At 41.0% G+C, this 22,818-nt stretch overlaps 1 protein-coding gene across 1 annotated transcript; it reads left to right on the plus strand.

Annotated features, from left to right (window-relative positions):
• Window positions 1-18,204: 18,204 nt before the first annotated feature.
• On the plus strand, window positions 18,205-22,185 carry pou4f2 (POU class 4 homeobox 2). The gene is made up of 2 exons (XM_088303536.1): window positions 18,205-18,874; window positions 19,078-22,185. The coding sequence occupies exons 1-2, from the start codon at window positions 18,608-18,610 to the stop codon at window positions 20,080-20,082; spliced, it is 1,272 nt and encodes a 423-aa protein (XP_088159662.1). The 5' UTR covers window positions 18,205-18,607; the 3' UTR covers window positions 20,083-22,185.
• The last annotated feature ends 633 nt before the right edge of the window (window positions 22,186-22,818 follow it).

Below are 22,818 nucleotides of genomic sequence, written 5' to 3' on the forward strand. Positions count from 1 at the left end.
GACCGAGCAGAGGGCAGGAGGCACATGCATTAACATAATAATCCAAGCGCACTCCCTCAGGCCCCGTGGCCAGACAGAATATTAGGTGGAGGAACCCCCCTCGCACACATCTCAGCTACCCGCCCGCGGAACTCCTCGTGGAGGTCATTGGAGAGGTGTAAAAGCTGCTGCACGGTGACGGTGTCAACCTGTGGCTAGGCCCTCATGATGCAGCCCTTGATGTTGACTGAAGAATCACCATGGAAAATCATTCCAAAAGATGAAACTTTTGAATACTATGAACACATTGTTTGTTGGGAAATTTGTCGCGCCATATATATATATATATATATATATATATATTATTGTATATACAATACAATACAACTTTATTTATACAGCGCATTTCACAACAGGTGGAGCTGTAACAAAGCGCTTTCCATATGACGTCATATTAAATAGCAGGTAATTAGAACACAAATTAAAATACATAACCACATTTATCGTAGTAATGGTAAATGGTGTCATTGTAAGAGCAAGGTCATATGTGTGTTTTGCCATCGTCAACTGAACTACCATCGCAGCACGTCCAGCTTAAAATACCATTTGATGGCCAAGCACACCGGTGATGCCAATTCTCCCGCCGCTCGTCAAACCCAGGCATCCGTAATTTGCGACAGAAACCGATGGATGGATCAACTAAAAAGAGACTCGCCGAAGCCATAGCTAACTGGGTGGCCACTGTGCGTTAGCATCGTGCAGAACGAAGGTCTGGCTGAAATACTTCGCATTGCGTCCAATGACTGTACGTTCGAATTGCCCTCGAGAGCCACCATTGCAACCCGCATTCAAGACTTGCGGAGCAGAGAAGCTTGAAGTAAAGGAGTCCTAGGAGAAGACGGAAGCAGTCGCGCTCACTGGTGAATATTGGACTTCTCTCAGTAACCACAACTACCTCGGTGAGAAAGCTCATCATTTTGACCCATTTTATTTGCACTTTTTGGGAATTTTACATTTCTTATATTACTCCAATTTTATCCTTTAGAAAGGGCTGTGAGTTGAATCCAATGCTTTGTTTTTTATATAAAAAAGTATTTGAATGAAACACAAAAAAAATAAATTCTCATATGTTAAAGGTATTACAATTCAATAACATATTGGGACAAAAAAAAAATAAAGGGATTTTTTTACAATTAATAAAATGTGCGATTAACTACAAGTTTTCTTTGAAAAAATGTGATTCAATATTTATTTATTGCTCGACTGTGTCCCTCGGTTAGTTCTGTGGGGAGTTCTTCCGGAGTACAGGGTACAAGGCACCTGATAGAGGTTGTTTCGTCCCTGAACCACCGATGTCAGGATTTGATACGAATTGCCGGTACTAAGTTTGATTTTTTTCCCCGTGAAGGTTGGACATCGCCAAGTTCAACACCGATTGTGGCGCAGATGAGTCCTGTTGGCTTCTTCAAGCCATAATCTCTTACTCTCCCTTAGAGCTGTTCGCAGCTGAATGTGAAGCTTTTAGGATGAAAATCAGCACCTCCAAATTTTTGGAAATGTTCCTTAGTGGGAAAAGGTTGGAGTGTCCTCTACAGGTTGGGGATGAGATCCTGCTCCAAGTGGAGGAGTTCAAGTATCTTGGAGTTGGGCTTGTCCAAAAGTGAGGTGAGGATGGGGCGTGAGATTGACAAGCGGATCGGTGTAGTTTCTGCCGTGATGCGACCCTGCATCGGTTGAGTCTATGTTCCTACCCTCACCTATGAAAGAACAAGATCCCAGATATAAACGGTCAAAATGTGTTTCCCTCCGCAGGGTGACCGGGCTTTCCCTTAGACATAGGGTGAGAAGCTCGGTCAGAGTCGAGCTGCTGCTGCTCCAAAGTTGAGAGGAGCCAGATGAGGTGGCTCGGGCATCTGATATGGATGCCTCCTGGACACCTCCCTGGTGAGGTGTTCTGGGTGTGTCCCACTGACAGGACATGCTGGAGAGACTATGTCTCCCGGCGGCCGTGGGAACACCTGGGATCCCTCCAGATGAGTTGGAAGACATCTGGGCTTCCCTGCTGAAGCTGCTCCCTCCACGATCCGACCCTGGATAAGCGGCAGATGGATAGATAAATAAACCGCAAAGCCAAATCATGTTCATACTGTAGACTAGGTTGAAGGATGCTAGGTTATTTTGTAGTGCTAACATGCTAACAGATGTCAATGCTAACACAGAACAAAATTGCAATCATGCTCACAGGTGCTATGCTAACATAAAGCAAGACACTGTGTCTCCACAGCATTGCAAAAACAAAACAAGCCAGCAGGCTGACTTGTATTCCTGAGTGTAGGAAGCATCTCCTAGCGTCACACATCAGCTTTGAGGACAAGAGGGAACATGGGGTTGGTGGTGCAGGGAATTTCAGGGGTCCTTCTTCCCTCTGGCATTGACTGAAGTCTGTGATCTTCTGTACTGGCAGTCCTGTTGTGCCTTGCTCGGCCTTCTAAATCTCACGGGATGCTTGGTTTTGTGATAATAAACCAAAAATACATTTAAAGAAAACGCCATGCAGCTATGACGCACTGCTCTAGCCCAGAGACACAGCAAAAAAAAAAGCACAACGTCGCAGCGACAACAAAACAAGACACTCCAGAAGAACTCTCTGACAATTGTTTAATGCTAATATGCTAACTGTTTGGATGCTAACATCGGGTAGTGTGGAAACCTGTATGCAAATATTGCTTTTTTGGATTGATACAGGTTGATTTTATATTTTGCCATGCAGTTGGGCAGTATTTAAAATGAGGGTAGCTCAAATTATAACAGTATAAGGCTCAAAATAACTGGTGTTCAGAAACTGTGAGCGGAGCTTAAAACAGCTTATCTTAACTTGCATCCCGCATTGTATTTCATCCAAAGGTCCTACTTGATGGTATTGTGTACAGTGAAAGCAAATTCCTGATTACTTTCGGCGTCAAAGTTAAGTCATGATTTCCATGATACTTCTTGAAACTTTAACGTAGTTATTAGCCAATGTTCTGTCGCCATTGTCCGCTTCTGGGCTTGTAGATCATGTTCCTCTCATTTTCACGGTTAAATTTGTTGTTTAAAAAGTATTTAGAAGGTTGGGAACCATGTCGGGGGGTGGTGGGGGGTATTGCAACGACGGAATAGAGGCGTAAATTCCCCCAAAATAAAAACTACAAGTGAAAATTGAAAATAATAATTAAAAAAAAGGTCAACCTCTACTTTGCGGTTTTTCACTTTCCTCAAAGTGTTCTGGTCCCCATTCACCACCAAAAACAAGGCATTACTGTGTATCACAAAAACCTGGGATTTGAACAGGGGTGTGTAGACTGGTCAGTCATCCAATCGACAAACAGGAGAAGGCCTTCGAGGTTTCATCACAAAGACAGAAAGCAGTCATAATTCTCACTCAAGTAAAAATCACTATAATGCTGTTTAATTGTGTGGGCAAAAGAAGAAAAAATAATCTTTTTTTTCTCGAAAAGAGCATGGTAATTTTACCCTGTTTAATTATTCAACACACATTAATAACAGTCTATGCCGGCTGGAGTCTGCCTCTCACCGAGGCAGGGAAAGAAAATCCCGTCTTTTAGCGACTAAAACATGTTGGGGTACATAGTTTATGGTGGACACATGACGAAAAATATACTTTGAAATGAATCTTTTTTCTTCTTTTTTTTTTTTTTAATCAAGCGGGTAGACTCACACATAAAAAGGGAGGAAAAGGTCACCCAGGGGATGCAATGAAGGGCAGCGTTAACAATGAACTTAAAGAGACGCCGCGCTCAAAAAGAGCAATGCAAATGAGCATTAGCGTGAACTGTGCACCAGGAAAGGTAATATACATAATTGGAGAATGTGAAGGGCGGGAGTGGGGGGGGACATGAAGCAACACTTCCCCTACTTAATAATTAATTCAATACAGCACAGATGCATATCAGACGTCCATTGTGCTGTGACTTCTAAGTGCACTGGAATGTGGGAGATGAGATTGAAAAACTAGAAGTAGAACTATCTGTTCAAAGTGGGCAATTCAACGCTCAATATTTTGGGTGTGAAACTGAACACATGTTGGAGTTCGGGGGAAGTGTTTGTGTGTGTGTGTTTTTAGGATATGGAGAGGTCTAATAGGGGGGCAAAAACAAATCCTTTTCTTTTTTTAGATTTGTGCGATTTTGTCATATTAATGACAAAATTTTAGCATATACAGGGATATGGAAATAAATGTATTTTATTCATTAATCTGTGAGTGTTTATATTCGAATTCAAAATGCGTCAATCCAATAATTTCACTTTCATTTAACTGAGCAATATATATTGTACATAAGCAAACTCAATTTGGGTGGTATGTTGACTTTGTCCATTACGGTATTTCAGGCATATACTTACTGTACATATTTGCCTGCTTCCCTCAACTTAGAAAAATCTAATCCTGCTATTATCCTGTGCTAAAAAAATATATAAATATTTATCGATAACAGTTATGAGGTGAAATACTAATATTGTGATGTCGTTTTTATGTTGTATCGCCTGGCCCTATTTTCCAACTCATGCATAACAGTTGACAGTTAAACTTGTATTATGTTGCACCACAGTGACTGTTGAACAAAGACTTTATTTTACACTTTAATTTATTACAAATGATTTCTAAATCAGAGTGAGCTGTTTGTATTCTTTATAACTTAAATTCGATTGTTCTGCCTTTTGTCAAAAATCAACAAATGGTCTTACTTCAATATCTGCCATTGGTTTAATAGAAATGTAATTTATGAAAAGCACGAGTGGTATCAGTTACTTGTTATTGATGAGTACTCGTACTGGTATCAGTCTTATTGTATTGTGTTGTACGTATTGTATTTTATTTGACTGTATGGGAACATTTTATAAAAATGTTAAAATTAAACTAATTTGTACAATACGATTAAAAACACACACACACACACACACACACACGTGGAGAAACATTTAGACGAACAACTTATAAACTTTTGAAAAATGCAATATATCCATGCATGTGGGGACATATCACATTATTTTGGGCCTTTTTGGTTCCAACTTTAAAATCAGGTCAAAGCATAAAAAGCTTCTGAGATGTGGAAAAAGTCATGATTAAACCCAAATGTGCTGACGCCTCCCATGTTTGTTTGTTTACGAGAGGGCAAAGTCAGGAGGTGTTTAAAGCTGATGCGGCTCCTTCAAAGCCGCCGCGACTGCATCCGACTTCCTGTTGTCGACGTCCTACAGCAGCCGCCGAAAGAAAGGAGTTAATTAGAAATACAAATTCTCCCAGATTGTTATTAATGAGAAGTGTAGAGTAAGCAAGGCATATTTTTTTTTTTTTTTTTTTTTTGCGCCCTGGAGTAAATTCTCAGGTAGCTTTGATGTGCGGCCCGCGGCGGGTTCGCTCGCTGCTGGGACGTTGCCAACGTCAGACATCTGGCTACTTTGTTGTCATTGGCTGACGGAGCTCCCGAGGGAGCACTCTGGTGACACGCCGGGTCCTGGCAAAGGCTGGATGCGGGGAGAGGATTAGACCTTGGAAAGTCTCAAATCTCTACGGGAGTCCAAGTGGGAGGAGCTCGCACGGGAGTTCCTCAGGGCTCTGTGGTGGCACCACTGTTGATTTGCCTTACCTCCGATTGGGATTTGGAGGATCAGCAGACACAAATGAGCAGCAGTGACGGGTCAACAATAAAGAGACAAGGTCAACCCAGCTGTCCCGCATCTTATTCTTACAGTGCTGTCTTAAAATTAACTGTAAAAGGTTGTTTTCAGGAAAACAAGCTACCCGTTACCACTTGTCCTCACAATATTATTGTAATTTGATGAAAGAATAAAAAATGCTTTGTTGAATTGGATATAAAACAGTCACCATGCCTACCCTCAGCGTCACTTTTAAACCTGGCCTTGCTACGATCAATTAATATCCAGCCAATGACCTTGAGTCATTTACATGCTGGCCAACAAAAACCTTACAAAATCTTTTTGGAGTACCAATTTTGAAAGCAAGAGAGGACTCGTCATCGCACTCAGCGCATTCAAAATGCAATCCTGCAAAATAATCCACAAATTGAATAAATGTACCCAAATTCAGGTTGCATTATTTTTCTTTCTATAGCTGTAACAAAATACATTGTTTCAAAAAATATGTAACCTTAAATAAATAACGCTGGTACATAACTGCATCTACAGTAACCCCCATTCTACCATTATGGGTTCACAGTTCACCCTCCGGCTATTTCACTTTTTTTTTGGTGCATTTTATAATTCTATTTTCTTTATTTTCCCCGTTTATTTTGTGTGCAATTTCACAGTTGACCACAAGATGGTAGCACACATATTTCCTTTGAGATGGCATCAACTCGAAAGAACAAGTATGAAAACAGGAAGCAGGCCTATTTCAAACTCATCCTAGTTTTTGCCGAAAATTCTTTCATGTTGTATCTCATGCTCTTTATGCCTTCAGAAATTGATGATGCATGATCTTACAATTGTCTGTCTTTAGGCATGATTAATGTATATTGTAAGATGACAAGTCAAGTTTTTTTAGTTTAGTTTTTTTTTATTTGATTACTGTAAACACAGAGAGATCAGTACACTGAAGAAACCTAACTCAATTTGAACCGAGAACCTCATAACGATGAAGCTTGACACTCTTCCATCGCACTGCAGAATGTTTGGTTTTAGTTTCTTTTTGTATATACATATATATTAGGTTCCTACATTGTCATATTTTTTTTCCTGACTGTTGCAATTTTGCCGTGCCTCAAATCGTGCCACTTCCATTCGCGTTCCTCGCACTTTCGCCTTGAGCGCTCCCGCACTGTCGCTCAGTTTGAAAGCGCGACTTCCACCTCAAAGGATCGGCTGACATTCCTTCATACAAAACAGTTGTTTAGAGGTCAAAGACAAGAACGCTGCCTAAGCAGCAGCAGCATTGGCGGGAGGGCGGAAAGCAGCCGCGACGTGACAGTGTGAACCTTATTTATGGGATTGATTGAGGTATCCGTGTCTTTTTCCTCCCCTTTTTTCCTCTCTCTCCCGGCGTTTCCATTTGTGAATACAAAGCTGCGGTGACCCATAAATATTACATGGTGTGGAGATGCAAAGCAGGAATTAATGACTGGGGCATGTGTGAGTGTGCGCGTAAGAGTGAGAGGGAGAGGGAGAGAGAGAGAGAGAGAGCATGGCAGGTCCCCACGGGATTGTGCTTAGACAGGCGGGCATGGTTAAGGGTGTGGTCACACACACGCAAGCACGCGTAAGCACGCGCACACACACGCGCACACACGATATGGATGGCGCTCACCTGCTTGTCTCTACATGTTTGCGCCTTTACTTAGCTTTTGATCCGGCACTGTAACAGCAGTACAGGTGGATGTGAGGTCATTAAAATTAAGTAACATGAAATAAAATATTTAAAAAAAATAACAATAAAATGTAATTCGTTGAATTAATTAAAAAATATATTCTTTGAATTTTGACTCAGCATGAGACTTGGTTTTGGTATTACTGTTTTTGTGCTTTTTGCTGCCTTCATTAATAATTTGTTTTAGTGGTTTTTCTTTTATGACTTATTTTTGCTCCTTGTATAGCACTTTGTATACAGCGGTGGTTCTCTTAAATTGCTTTAGAAACACAGTTGAGTCTTATTGAGTTGACAATATTTGTGTATTTGTGTGTAATTAACATAATAAATGTAGCGCTTTATTAGTTTATTCAAACATATATTTAAATAATGGAAACTTGATGGTTTGTACTAGTCTGTTTCATACAACACTAATTTTTTTCCCTAAATACCACATTGTTGACCCCAACGATTGACGATGCAAGCCAGTACACATAAAATACAATAAAAAGTAAGAATATACGTTTTCTTTGAATCTATAATATATTTCAAGTAAAACATTTACAGAATAAAATGACATCAAATTTAACAGTATGACATATTACAACAGAACAGTAAGTGAATTGTGAACAATACTTTTTTTTAAAAAAAATGTGCTGACCGCCCCTAAAATTATTCAAATAAAAATGTGTCATCATTTAATGAAGTTTATCCAAGCCCTGCACACAACAATGAATGGCAATATTCGAAACAATGCTAATGCTAACACATGAGCAAAATCAAGTGCTGTAGCATTGTAACATTATCATCTCTTTATTCATGACCACATCCACAACTTTGAACAGCAACATTAGTATTGATGCTAATGCTAACAATGTCATCTGCATTCTGACTGGTCCACTCGTATGACAGCCCATGAATGGAGATAGTTCGGAGTTACCAAGATGACAATAAACTATTTTCCTAATAACCAGTCAACATAGCGCCAACATTTTTCAATTCTACTTTTCTGAAGCTAGAATTTTTTTGAGTGTTGTTTCACTAAAGAAAATGCAACCAATATGTGATGACATCATGATGATAGAACGCGATCTATTTACAGTAAACACGGCTTTAACAAACAGGTCCTCGTTTGCTTTCTACTTAGCAAGATGAATGCTTTAAGGAGGGCCCACTTGACACCTGTCACCCAACCAACCATGCACCATTACCTCCTAAAGCGAAGGGCATAAGGGGATCATGTGGGGAGTGTGTTGGGGGGTGGGTAGCGGGAGGACGGGGGTGCTGGGGGGTCAGGGGGGGGTGACTCGTTGCCAGTGAACCAGCGGAGCGTTTGAACATCATTAGCGTTACAGACCTGCGTCTTTGTGGCCCTGTCCAACCTCCTGAACGACTCGCTTTGATCCCCACATGTCAACACCGCCGGCTGTATGCCGCATACATCAAGATCACGTTACGCTCACAGAGTTGGCAGGTAGCGTACACGAGATGTTAGCATGCTAGGCCTAATGGCCACAAGGAAGTGTAGGAAATGAAGATGGAAGAAAATGTGGAGCTGGTCACTTCTATGCTGCAATGAGATTCAGATTTAGAAGGACAACATTGATGGAAAACAAATGGTTCGAGCATATTTCCCTGAGGGACGCCACTCCAAATTTTCACATTTCTCAATGATTGTTGTTGCATTGGTTGGAGGTCCCAATCAACTTAATATGAAACCATTTACGCAATGCACACAACATGGACAAAAGTATTGAGACAAATGCATTTTTCTTCATATCATTTCTGTTATCAACAAAATGGTTCAGAACCTTTCATTGAACATGAACGGGTCTTTTACAGTTCCCTGAAAAATTCAACTTGAAAAATCTTAGCAGGATGTTAGTGGTGTTGTCATGCAAAATCCTACGTAGTGGACACCCACACACATGCAATCAGAGTTCTGTTTTTGTTTTTTTTCATCATTTTAACCCCCCCCCCACCAGTTTTCTCTCATTTTTGTGGAAATGCGTTGTGAATGTTAATCAGCATTTTTTTAAACATTTTGGGGTTAAAAAGGATTGATTGTTAGCCCTCCATTTCAATGACCGTTAATTATGGGGGGATTTTTTCGGTCGTCCATGTCCCTCGAATACGAATAGCCATGGTCCACTGTACTCCACATGGCCAAAAGTATTGGGACAATTAAGGATGCTTGTAAGTATATGGACACGTGATGAATCACTCCTACAGCAACGCAAAATGAAAAAAATGTGGATTTGCTTCCACTCTCCTGGAAAGGAAATACTCTGTGCCGCTATTTTCAAGCCATTTGAGTCGTATATTCCCCGTCGGTCAAATTCTAATTCGTACAACCCCGAGGACATACACAGCTCTGGATGAATTTAAATAGACAGAAAACTAGCGTTGCTTTCGATCGTGTCGGGTTAACGATGCTTCATCATCTTTGATAGACAAACAAACGAGAGAGTGACGATGAACAGCGGCGACGCCCGGCTGTGCGACACACACACATTCGCTTGCCGTGGAAGAAAACTGATCATTATAGCTGATGAGGTGGCGATGACAGCGTGACAGGCGAGAGCTTTTTAATTTGTCGGATCACATCGTGACACGCGCCATCACACGGCGGAGGAAATCTTTTCATTTGTGTAGAAGAAAGGGGGAAAGGAGGTCAATTAGCATCACGATGCTGACAAGCAATGTATTACCGCACGGGACAGTCAAACTAATGAGGGATGTTCGTCCCGGTCTCAGCCCGACTCCTGCGAGGCATTAATCACTTTGCATGGCACTTGACATGCTTTATGTGCGGGAAGGTGTTACTCCTTCACAAGGCGCCTTTCCACTCGCCGTAGCGAATGTTGTCGTGCGAGGTCAGGTTCACTCAAAGGAATCGTGTTATGGCTCGTTTCCATGCTCCATTAAATGCAGTTCACGGCATGACGCGCTCGGCAGTGCACGGAAACATTCTGACCTTGTCCAACTGAGATATTTGAGTTTAGCTTGTTACGCAATGACGAATGGTTCAATTCCTCCCAATTTAGTATCCGTCTGTCTAGTGTCATTTATTTTCTGCCAACTTTGGTGTAGATTGCACAACATTGGGACTTTGACAAACACCTGAAAATTTTAAAAATAGCCTGAATTGGCAGTTTTAAAAAAAATAACACCAAAATGTCCGACTTCCTGTGTCTATCTTGTCATGACCGCTCGATGGGTCTCGTCATGATGGACATGTCTACCTATAAGTTTTATCAACAACACTCGTGTTTGCAACGCGCACTTCATATGAGGTAAGATTTAACGCTAGTTGTTTATTTTCCACCGGCTAAACCGTCACATTATTACAAACTGTGAAGCGGTCTTCTATAGAATGACAGATACCGAACACTGCGTTACAAAAACTAAGACCACAATTTGTGAATGGATTGTGAATGCTTGGGCTAACGTGTCTGCGTGCGTTGTTATTCGAGCTTAAATTAAATACGTCAATAAACTACAAATGACCTCAGTTTTGCTCCCGCTGCCTTTAACATGCTAGTGTATGTTTTAGCATGCATGCGCCCAATAATACGGTTTGTAGTGAAAATGGCCCCAAAATGGCAGTTCCAATCCTAAAAAACTTTGCAGTGTTTTTTCTGGCGCAGACTCTTGAAGCTTTTTTGTGTCTCCTCGTGGTAGACATCGCCAACGTACTTTGGGGGCTAAATTTTCCCCAAAATTCCACAGGATGCTATCTCTGCCAGCATGCAATGAGAAAATCTGAAATCCTTCATGATTTTGTGTCACCCATCTGTCGAGTATTTTTCGTTCAAATTGGGTACGAATGGGACAAAATTGTAGGACTGCTATATTTTATAAGGACTCTTGAAGTAGAAAAAAAAATAAAAAATATTAAACCAAAATTGCTGGCATTATTCATATTTTCAGGTCGGGGTTCTGGAGATATTTTTGTCTTTCTACTGGTGGAGACACGCCCTCTAGATTGTTAGGTTGCTTAGGGAAAGTGGACTGGAGAGTTCTTCGAGTTTTGCATTTTATGCCAAGTCATCAAACTTAACTGCCGCACATAAAATTGAAAACTAAAATGTTTAATAAATTAGCGTCATTCATCTATTTAGCACAAGAGGTCAGAATTTAGTGGCTATGAACAAAATGAAACTCTAAAAAAACATCAGAATTGCCTCAGAAAGGCCACTAAAAACCAAATTGGCAAACTTCTTGTGTCTTTTCTGCCAGGGGTTCTTCGGGCTTTTTTTGTTGGTCAACTCATGATAGATATGCCGACCAAATTTCAACTTGAGGAGGACACAGCTTTCTTTGATTAGTCTGGTTTTATCTGGGTAACAATCTTGAATCCAGGGTAGATCTAAAAAAATGGCTTGCGCTCTCTCTCATTGTTTGTGTCCTATCTTGGTGGGCTGGAAAATGAAAAGCCAAAGTTGGTACAGTGTTTATGGGACGAGTGATGACAAGCCGTCATGTTCTGAAGTGAAACTGGCTTTCCGTAAGTAGGTGAGTTTTTGGAGTTTTGCATTTTATGGCAATTCATCAAACTTTGCTGACATGCTCCTACCACAGAAAATGACAATATAAAATTTCATGCAGTGTGGACCACGAGTCTCAATCTGTCCAAACAAACTCTCTCTGTCTAGTCCGTCTTTTCAGGACACCTGGAAATTGCCCCCAAAAAAGACACCAAAATGGTCTCTTTAAATCAATGGTCTGCCTTTGAAAGCATGGGTTCTCTTCTTTGGGGGGGCGGTCGAGCCATGATGGACGTGCTCACCCAATTTCATGACTCTACATGAAAATGGCTGCAGGGGCTGAATTTGAAGAAAAATTCAAGGGGCACTATTAACATATAAACCGAACCAAACAATTTAAGGGCTGAAGTCGTAAGCTTAAGTGTTTGACAATGGAGATATTAAAAAAATAATTGTTTTCAGTGGTTATTTAAATATTGTTCATGTCATGAAGCAGACGTGCGTGTTATTATAGGACAGTGACTTCCATATCTCACAAAGGCAATATGATGGCCGCCAATAGCAGAGTGTAAGAAAAAGATTTAATTTCTTTTTTTTTTCTTTTTTTTTTTTTGCCAGAGAGGGTTTTATTTGAGTGTCCGTCAGGTATTATACGCCTTCTTATTGATCCATACTACCTACAGCTATGTGACACTATTATGAGACTTGACCTTATCATCTGCTTTCCCAGCAGCCTGTAGGCACGCTGCGCACTGGACTCGGGGAAATCTCATGCCACAGAAACACAATCCCAAAAGGTTGACACCTGCTTGGGGTTTTGTGGCGTTTTTTCCACCTCTAATCAGCCATGACCTCAGGTTGTCAACCAATAAATCTAAATACACACCATAAAAAAAAAAAAATATATATATTTATATAATATAAATGCAAACTGTCCAAATAAAAGCTCAACATTATTTTTTTTTTAAATTAACGCTTTTGAATATTAGAACTCAGCTTACTCAGTTTCATTTACTTAAAAAAATATCAGAACAAAACACTGTGCTAAAGTTACCTCTGGGCACTTGCAAACCAACACTGCTGGAGTGTGGTGCTTACAACTAAATGTGTTAAGTTTTGAGAATTCTTTGTAAGAAAATGTCTTGTAAAGATGACTCAATTTTGATCGTATTCAAATCTCAAGGACAGCTACAAGAACAGTCTCTGAATCAAAATACACGTCATATTTGGTGGTTTTTCATTAATTCCAAAATGTTACTCAAGTAAATACCTGTTGAAAGCTTAACAAAAAGGAGTAGTAGAAAAAAATGTGATTAACCGCAAATAATTACGAATATTTTTGGGGGGGATTAATAATAATTATTAATAATAATAATATAGATATGAAAGGTCCGTCTTGAAAATGGCCTCGCAAGTGTATCTGCAACTAAATCCACATTTTCCCCTCCTTCGGCCATTATGGTTTAAAAAAATAAAAAGTGTATTTTACATTTTCGAATGGTCTCCAGTTACGACTTCCGGGTGAATTGATTCCGCATAACGGTGCCCCCTCACGCGTGAATATCCAATCACAAGACACGTTCATCACCTTTAGCGTGAGGCAAGAAATACGGCTTAATGTAACCGACTCGTGATCTGATTGGCAATCGCAAGTGTCAATCAACTCTCATTGACAGAGCAGATGCACGCATAATTGTATCTTCGGCCTTGAACTAATGGTGCGGGAGGGTATTGTGAAATCTGCCTGGCAACACGAGCTAGCTGAATTGTGATTGGATAAAAATTCTCACTCAAAATACAACCCTAGGATATAATAAGGCATCAATGGGAAGAATATGATCACTAACCATCATCATTCAACCATCCAAATTTAACATGTTCAACTCACTCAAGCAGTCATGTGACACTCCATGAAGTGGCCTGTACTAGTTATAAAGTTTGCTGCTTTGTAGACCGCTCGCCCTGACCCTTGTAGCATTTAGTGTTAGATTGATTATTGCGTCGTCGTTTACTGACCCAACTCCTGCATTGAATACAGTAAATGCAGTCTCAATTTTGTCATGTGCGTTTTTTTTTTTGTTTGTTTTGTTTTTTGTGGAGAGTTTTAGGGATGTTCCGCTGAGCTGTTGATATGGATACGACTTGTTTTGATGCTGTGTTTAGTCCTAGTTTGGCGACCGCTGCTATAGAGAGAATTTTGCCATTTAAAAAAAACAATAACAATAATTTTGCATGAAACAAAAAAGATAACAATTTGACAAATGCTGGACTAGGAATATGCTGTGGTCCAATGCATTAAAACAATGATGCAAATGTACATAAAATTAAAAAAAAGTTAAATACAACTGAATCCTAATTAGGTTGTGATCCTTTCTCGTATCACTAGAGGGAGCCAGTGTACCACGAATGGCAACATTTGCCACGATGATAGGAAAAGATATTTGTGAGCAACTGCAACGATGGCGATACAACTCCAACGCTTTCTTTAAGCCGTTAGTAGTAAATTCCTACATGATTATCTGCAACCCTGCGACATTTAGCCAATCTCTACTTTTGTGTCCAATGCATTTAAACAACACATTCAAGCCGTTTCACGACCTCACGCTCCGACTTATAAGACTGCGAGTTGGAAGGAGGAAGCTTGGGAAGCAGTCAGCTACTTTATTCACTTCACTTCTCTCCCTCCTTCTTCCTCGGTGTGCCGAGCGGAGATTCGGTAATAAACACAGCTGTCTCTGGTGGTCTTGTGCGTAATTGGGATTGTTAACATGGAGAGCTCCTGGGGGACGATGATGATGGTGGTAGAGAGGGAGCGGAGTAGCAGTCGGCGAACCTCTTTGTGTAAAGCATACAGCAGCGAGAGCGAGTGTAGAAGAAGCAAAAAAAAAAAAAAAAGCAAACAAGTCACCTGAGTTGTAGGCGCTTTGCTGCTTTCACTTGCTCTGTTTTACTTTTATTTTCATACGCTGCACTTTTCCGCTGCCAGAGAGCCTTGAAGTCAGCGCTGTGTACTTTTCTTCTTCTTTCTCAGAGATGAATTCCACTGAGGTTTGACTTTTTTTTTTTTATGTTTTTTATGCATGTGTGTGTGTGTGTTGCTTTTTTTTAAAGCAAGGTAAGAGTGCACACCTCCCAGCAAAAAAAAACAAAACAGTATACTCTCAATTACTGTACTTGTGTGACGGTGCTTCAAAGATGATTTGCACAGATGTGAAGGAACAACTGCATCGTGTGTTTATACGCACCTCTTTCCTGGAGGCCTTCTTGGCGCTATTTGAATTTAGTTTTAGTAATCAGATATTATCTCCCTAATCACTCCCCAATAAATTATATAACGTCATGCAAATGTGTCACATTTTAATAACCAATAATATAAATAAAATAAATGCATTGCAATAATGGAATATGCTATATTTTTCTCACGCTGCAACAGCGAGCTGATTAATCACATGTATGTATGCAAAATTATGTTTTCATGTCACAAATGAAAAGTGTTTTCTATGAATCACTTTGTCGCGCAAAATCCTGCAGGAATGCGCTGTTATTTTAATGTGCTCAGAATTTGCCATACTTTGGCATGCACTACCATATTTAGGCGATATCACTTCATTAAAAAAAAAAAGCAACATCTGTTTTCTTCTGGCTACTTTTTTTTGTAAAAAGTCCTACTAAATCTTCCTGTGAATATGCTATAGTCCTCCGTATTATTCTCAACAATTGCCGTACATGTTATTGCCATTCATCCATTTTCCGAGTCCTCACAAGAACCTGGGTATTTATTTTCAGCGTACATTCACTTTTTTTTCGAACTTAAGTCCAACTCATCCTCATTGGGAAAAGTCCTGAGATTATTTCAGTAGTTCATGTTGTAATATTTTAAACACCCATTAGTAATGAGATGGCAAGTTTTGAAGAAACAAAAAGTATTTTTTCTACAAATATGTTTATACTCAGTGACAATGCACAAGTTTGTCAATTTGGGCAGCATTAGGTATTCTAATTGGGTTATACTATCTTGTTGAAGTGCATTGGAAGTCATTTTTTTTTAATACATCACCTTTTTTTGTGCAAAATCCTACTAAATCCTCCAGGGAAAGGCCCAAGCTGATGTGATGTGTTAGCCAAGACAAATCCTGTACAAGCAATATTATTTTCATAACAGCCGTTCATTACAAGATGATGTGCTTTCAAGTCTGTTTTCTATGAATCCCCGTTTTTGTGCAAAATCCCACTAAATCCTTTTGGGAATCAACTGCATAGTGTTATGTATTATTCAAGACAAACCCTGAGCAAGCTTTTTTCTTATTTTGCCACAACTGTATTCATTATTGGATGTGTTTTGCCATTACAATTTGTTATGCTTCATATCTTCATAACATTTGTAAAAATAAATTAAAAAAAAGGCAAAAAAACAAAAAGAAAAAAGGGTTTGTTTCTATGAATCACTTTTATTTTTGCTACAAAATTTCAACAAATCCTCTTGGGAATTGTCCATAAGTTATCTGTTAGTCAAGAAAATAACACCGATTATTAAAATACTGTGTTTTCAAGTTTGATTTTTATAAATCATCCGATTTTTTTGGTGCAAAATCCTACTAAATCCTCTTGGGAATTGATTTTGTAGGCTTAATTATTATTGAAGACAATTTTTGTACAAGCCCCATTATTTCATATCACCTATTCATCATGACCACAAGATGTGTTTTTCGGGTCACCAAAAATTTGATTTTGCAAGACATACTTTTTGGGGACTTAAAAATCCTACTCAAGTTTATGAAAATGCTAAATTTCTCAACATTGTTAAGCAATTAAGTATGGCTATAGACGATATAAGATTCATTAAAAAAAAAAAATGAAAAAAATTTCATTTTTTGGTGTAAAATCCAACATCTTCGCATTCAACTCCAAAGTGTTAGTGTGTGTTAAAAAACATTCATGCAACTGCTGCACATCTTAACTTGCTTTTGGTCCTCCGCCTCATTTTAAGTATAAAGCAAATATTTCCAAAACCATACTTCCAAAGCCCAATTTTTTAAACCTCAGGTATTTTTTTCGCTTTTTTTTTTTTTTCGACCGGCTCAGTTGCGGATGAAATTTTCATCTGGACCGATTAACTGTGGTGAAATATGAATGTTATCTTGAAAGTTTTATTGGTGAGGCAGACATGCATGTACATACATGTGAACAGACGCTGGCTTGACGTCTCTCCTGAGTTGGATCGCTTGCTCCTGCCCAGAGTAAGGGGGTCGGCATCTGCAGCGCCCCCTGCCGCACCGGGGGATTAAACATGGTCCACACACGCACACACTCGCGCGCACACATGTCCCATGTTGTTGCAACAAAGCTCTCGTTGACGATTCCCAGAGATGGACGCTGCAAAGAGGTAAATGCGCATAAATTAAACAAATGCACTGCTTGTTAATTCCGTCATTATTTGGCGTATTAATGCAAAACGTTAAACTGCTGTCACATCCATTTATTCTTCTTCTTCTTATTATTATTATTATTAATATTATTATTATTATTAGTATTATTATTATACTAGTACAGATAATGGATGGATGGATGTATATATGTAGATTATACTCCTACTAATAATAATATTAAAATACATTTACTATGGTGCCAAGGTTATATCAGATGATCTTTAATAATTTAGCCTATTTTGTCTTGCGTTGCCCAATTATTTCAACATTTTTCTTAAAAATACTTAATAATTGTAATATGCATATTTTTGCCTGCTTATTCCATCGTTGGCGTGTAAGAGCAGTCAAGTCTTTGAATTATTAATATCACCCATTTAGCTCAATGTAATAAACAACATATAAACACACCGTCACACATAGACGCACACACGTGCATATATATATATATGTAGGTGTGTGTGTGTGTGTGTGTCTACACTCACACACACACACACACACACACACACAACTTTCCATTCAGAGAGAGAACGAATTCCATCAGACATTGTCACTGGATTCTTTTTTTTTTTTTTTTTTCATTTTTCTGTTTTTCGGAGGGGAGAAATTTTGACATTAATTCAGACTGAAACGATAATGTTGTACCACAACTTCAAACCTCTACTGTTGGAAAAGGATGGAGCAGAACATTGAGGGGTTCGGTCAAATTGCGATGCGCATGCGCAGAGTTCCCCCCACGGCGCCAACGATGCGGAGCCTAATGAAGAATAATAAATCATGAAAAAGGGGGAGCTGGCGCAGGTGTGTGTGTGTGTGCGCGTGTGGGTGCGTATGTGTGTGTGATGGAGAGAGAGGGTGTGTGGGGATGTGGGGGGGGTGGGTGTGTGTGTGTGTGTGTGTGTGTATATGTGTGAGAGGGAGAGAAAGTGGGCGGGGACCGAAGAGTCAGTCTGCCCTCCGCCTCAGAGCGTCGCCACTTGAGGTCCCAGCAGCATTCGGCATCGTGGCGGAGCCTCGGAACCCAACCTGGCCACCTGGAAAACTTTCTCTATACCATAAAAAAAAACATCTTGGCAAACTCTCATTTTTGAGGCTATTTTTTTTTCGTCAACAAGGACTCATCCAAAAAGGTTAATTTATTTGGGGATTTCAGTTTTTTTCCACGCATGGAAAACCAACTAGCGTTCGATTTGAAAAAGATAGACGGGTGATAACTTTTTTCCTACATTGCATTGATTGAAATCCCAAGAAACAAGAAGAGGAGGCGGAGTCGGAGTCACCCCTTTCCCCCCCGATTTTTTTTTTGTTGTTGTTAAAAAGGCGAGCACGGCCGCTCGCTCGGACCCGCCGCCAACATGATGATGATGTCGCTGAGCAGCAAGCAGCCCTTTTCCGCCATGGCGCACGCCAGCCTGGCGGAAGCCAAGTACTCGTCGTTGCACGCCGTTGCCAACAACATCTCCACTTCTTCTTCCTCGTCGTCTTCCGCCAGCTCCAACGCGGTCTCCTCCTCATCCTCGGTGTCCTCCTCCTCGGCGTCCTCCTGCGCCTCCTCCCGCCACAGCAGCATCATCAGCACCAGCACGGAGGCGATGCGGCGCGCCTGCCTTCCCACACCGCCGGTATGTATATTATTGCCAGCTACGCAGTGGAGCGTTTAAACTCATGTTTCGCCCCCCCCCCCCCCCCCTTCCTGTAATGAATTTTTATGATCTTGTTTTTTTTTTTTTTTTTTGGGTGGAAAAGTGCTAAACTGGAGTGGAAGAAGGGGGTTGCCAATTCCCAGCTGAAAGCCGTCATGTGTGCGTTCCATTTGCAATTGCAGAGCAATATATTCGGCGGCTTGGACGAGAGTCTGCTGGCCCGGGCTGAGGCGCTGGCCGCGGTGGACATCGTGACGCAGAGCAAGAGCCACCTTCACCACCACCACCCGCCGCCGCACCACAGCCCCTTCAAGCCGGACGCCACCTACCACACCATGAACACACTGCCCTGCACCTCCTCGTCGTCGTCGTCCGCCTCCTCGGTGCCCATCTCGCACCCGTCCGCGCTGGGAGGAGGAGGAGGCGGCGGCGGCGCGGGCGGCCACGGCCACGGCCACGGCCACGGCCACGGCCACCACCACCACCATCACCACCACCACCACCACCAGCCGCACCAGGCTCTGGAGGGCGACCTGCTGGAGCACATCACTCCTGGCCTGGCGCTGGGGGCCATAGCGGGCCCGGACGGCTCGGTGGTGTCCACGCCGGGCCACCCGGCGGCGCACATGGCGGGCATGAACCACATGCACCAGGCGGCGCTGAGCATGGCGCACGCCCACGGGCTGCCGCACATGGGCATGAGCGACGTGGACGCGGACCCGCGCGACTTGGAGGCCTTTGCCGAGCGCTTCAAGCAGCGGCGCATCAAGCTGGGCGTGACGCAGGCGGACGTGGGCTCGGCGCTGGCCTCGCTCAAGATCCCCGGCGTGGGCTCGCTGAGCCAGAGCACCATTTGCAGGTTCGAGTCGCTGACGCTGTCGCACAACAACATGATCGCGCTCAAGCCCATCCTGCAGGCGTGGCTGGAGGAGGCCGAGAAGTCGCACCGGGAGAAGCTCAGCAAGCCCGAGCTGTTCAACGGCGCCGAGAAGAAGCGCAAGCGCACGTCCATCGCCGCGCCGGAGAAGCGCTCGCTCGAGGCCTACTTCGCCATCCAGCCGCGGCCGTCGTCGGAGAAGATCGCCGCCATCGCCGAGAAGCTGGACCTCAAGAAAAACGTGGTGCGCGTGTGGTTTTGCAACCAGCGACAGAAACAGAAACGGATGAAGTACTCGGCCTGCGTTTGAAGCCCTTTTCCAACTGGACGCTTTGTACCATAAGTTCCTCTTTAAAACAAACGCACACACACACATACACACACCCACACACACACATACACACATACACACACTCCTTTTTCATTTCTTCGTGCATAAGAAGAAAAAAAGACCACGCGTGCGGGAGAAGGAGCCAGTGGAGCGTGCAAGTAAGACTTGAAAAGACATTCCACTCATATTTGAATTTCACGAAAAAAAAGTGAACGCGGAGCAACTGAGAGCACTTGGGAGTCATTGCAGGGTCCATGACAGATGTTAATAATAATATCAAAAACAATAAGAACGATGACTGCCAAATATTCCTCTTTGTAAATGCATCCTCTTCGTTTTCGTGTCTAAACGTGCAATTTATTCGTATTAATTCCACTTAGTTTATGTTGGAGATGGGGGAGGAAATTGAGAAAACTCATCAGGGATCGGCTGATTTTTCGAAATCATTTCAAGTGTTTGTTTTTACAATTCAGCGTGGGCCTGCTGCTCCTTATGAACTATTTATGGAGTGAGGTCATGTTTACTTCATTACATATTTATTGGGATTCCCCCCACCTTCCCCTTTCACCATCACCCCCATTTTTTCGTCTTCTTGTGTTTTTTGAGCAAATTCACACGCCCCCCGCCCCGAACATTTAAGGTGGTACAATCGATATAAATATATATATAGATATTATTTCCCATTTGCTATTTATTTATTTATTTGTATAAATATATGCGTCGTTTTGCTTGTACGAATCACCTCGTTTGATGAATTTGGATTGATCGCTTCGTGGAAGCGGGAGACCGAAATGTAAATAATGTCATCGATTGCACATTTTTTCCTATTCGTACATTTTTTTTCTGTATTTGCTGTTTTAGCTGAGGTATTTTCTGTAAAATGTATGTTGATTTATTTAAAACGAACAAAAACTCCTGGTTAAATTATTATTTCCACCCTCTCTTATAATTCATTCATGGAATTTTATTTTACAGCTGCAATGCGTGTTTCATTTAAAAAACAAACTTTGCCATTTCGAAGTGGGGAACCCCCCTCCCTACCCAGACATGCTAATGTTATTTTATATTTATTAATTCATCTGTTTATTTATTGATAAGGTAGGAGGGGAAACGCTTTAACAGAGCCAGTGTGTGCATGCACAACTCCAAATATCAAATAAATAAATACAGAATTGGGCTCCCTATCAAACGCTGCCATTTTTTGTTTTTAAATGCAGCCTGGATTATGATTTTTTTTTTAAAATGTCACGTGACTGACGCCTGTCCCATGCACAGCTTATGCTTACCTGAGAGCAAATGCTAATATTCTATTAGAGGCTTAATCAGGGGCTCTACGGAGGCCTGGAAGGCTCCCTGGAGCGGTTGGGGGGAGTTGGGGGGGCTTGCCAGATGTCAACCCACCAGAAAAACAGCTCGCCTGCCAACGAGCCCCCAAACCGCACCTCCCCCTCCCCAAAACCACCTTTCTGTGTTTAAATCCACCCTTTGGAGGGATCTACATGAATCTTATGGAGGAGTTTCAATTTACACGGCGTGCTACTCAACATGTCTTGCAAAAGCCATGACAGCCACTATGCATGGGACACGATATCAGGTACAGGTGATCACGTGACGCCCACGTGAGAGGGTCGCAATATTTGAAACCGGGTGGTTTTGAAGAATGCTTTAGGACATAACATTAGGTACACCGACAGAAGCTCTGCAATGATTTAACCTTTGGGGTATTTTTGTGCATTAGGGTATGATTCTTTCTTATTTGTAATCCACATTTGCCAGTTCCAATATTAGGCACAATTGCACATTTTCTATTCAGAAGAGGAACTTTGTGTCTAGTAGAATATCTGCAGAGATGCTTATTTTTTTCTAAAGGACAAACTGAAGATCATTTATGCTGTATTATTAACTGCATGTCTCGCACATCTCATTTTTAGATCAATTCAAACAGCTCTTGATATGCTTTGAGGGGAAAGTTGAAGCTATTCTGTGCTATATTATTTACGTTATAGATATACTACATATCTATATACTCGTATATAAAATAAGGATTAGTGTCACATTAAAGACATTGCTTGAAATGCATAGTTGGGGAACGTTTAATATATATATATATATATATATATATATATATATATATATATATATATATATATATATATATATATATATATATATATATATATATATATATATATATATATATATATATATATTTGGGCGAACATTATGCAATGATCACTCACTGGACATAACATTAAGAACAGCCTGTGTTATTGGACATGTGGCTCTCCATTCTTGCCCATTTACGATTTAATCGAATCCCCTAAAAAGGCCTGTAGCCAAAAATCTGATTTCTAAAAGCAGATTATGCTCGTCATCAAATTAAAATGTTCTTAAATTTGACGGGTTGTGTAAAAATGTTAACACAAACAAAAAGGGACAAGAAAAAAAAGAAACACAAATACACGTCAACGTGGGTTTTATTTTTGTTGTTGTTGTCGGTGGTGGTGTTTTTTACGTTTGAAATCTCACACAACGAGAGGTGTTATCTAATATTTCATATTTGAAGGTCACCAAAGTGTCTTCCACGAATGATGCAGTGCAACTTCAAAACACATTCTTGAATTGAAATCCTTCTCAATTTTGCAAAGGCAAAAATTAGACACTGCGTTTGGTTGGCTTCATAATTGAGACACATTGACTTTAGTCATCAACAAG

This window comes from Idiotropiscis lumnitzeri, chromosome 8 (genome assembly GCF_059441095.1).
Source record: "Idiotropiscis lumnitzeri isolate Australia: NSW breed Sydney's pygmy pipehorse chromosome 8, RoL_Ilum_1.0, whole genome shotgun sequence".
Taxonomy (NCBI): domain Eukaryota; kingdom Metazoa; phylum Chordata; class Actinopteri; order Syngnathiformes; family Syngnathidae; genus Idiotropiscis; species Idiotropiscis lumnitzeri.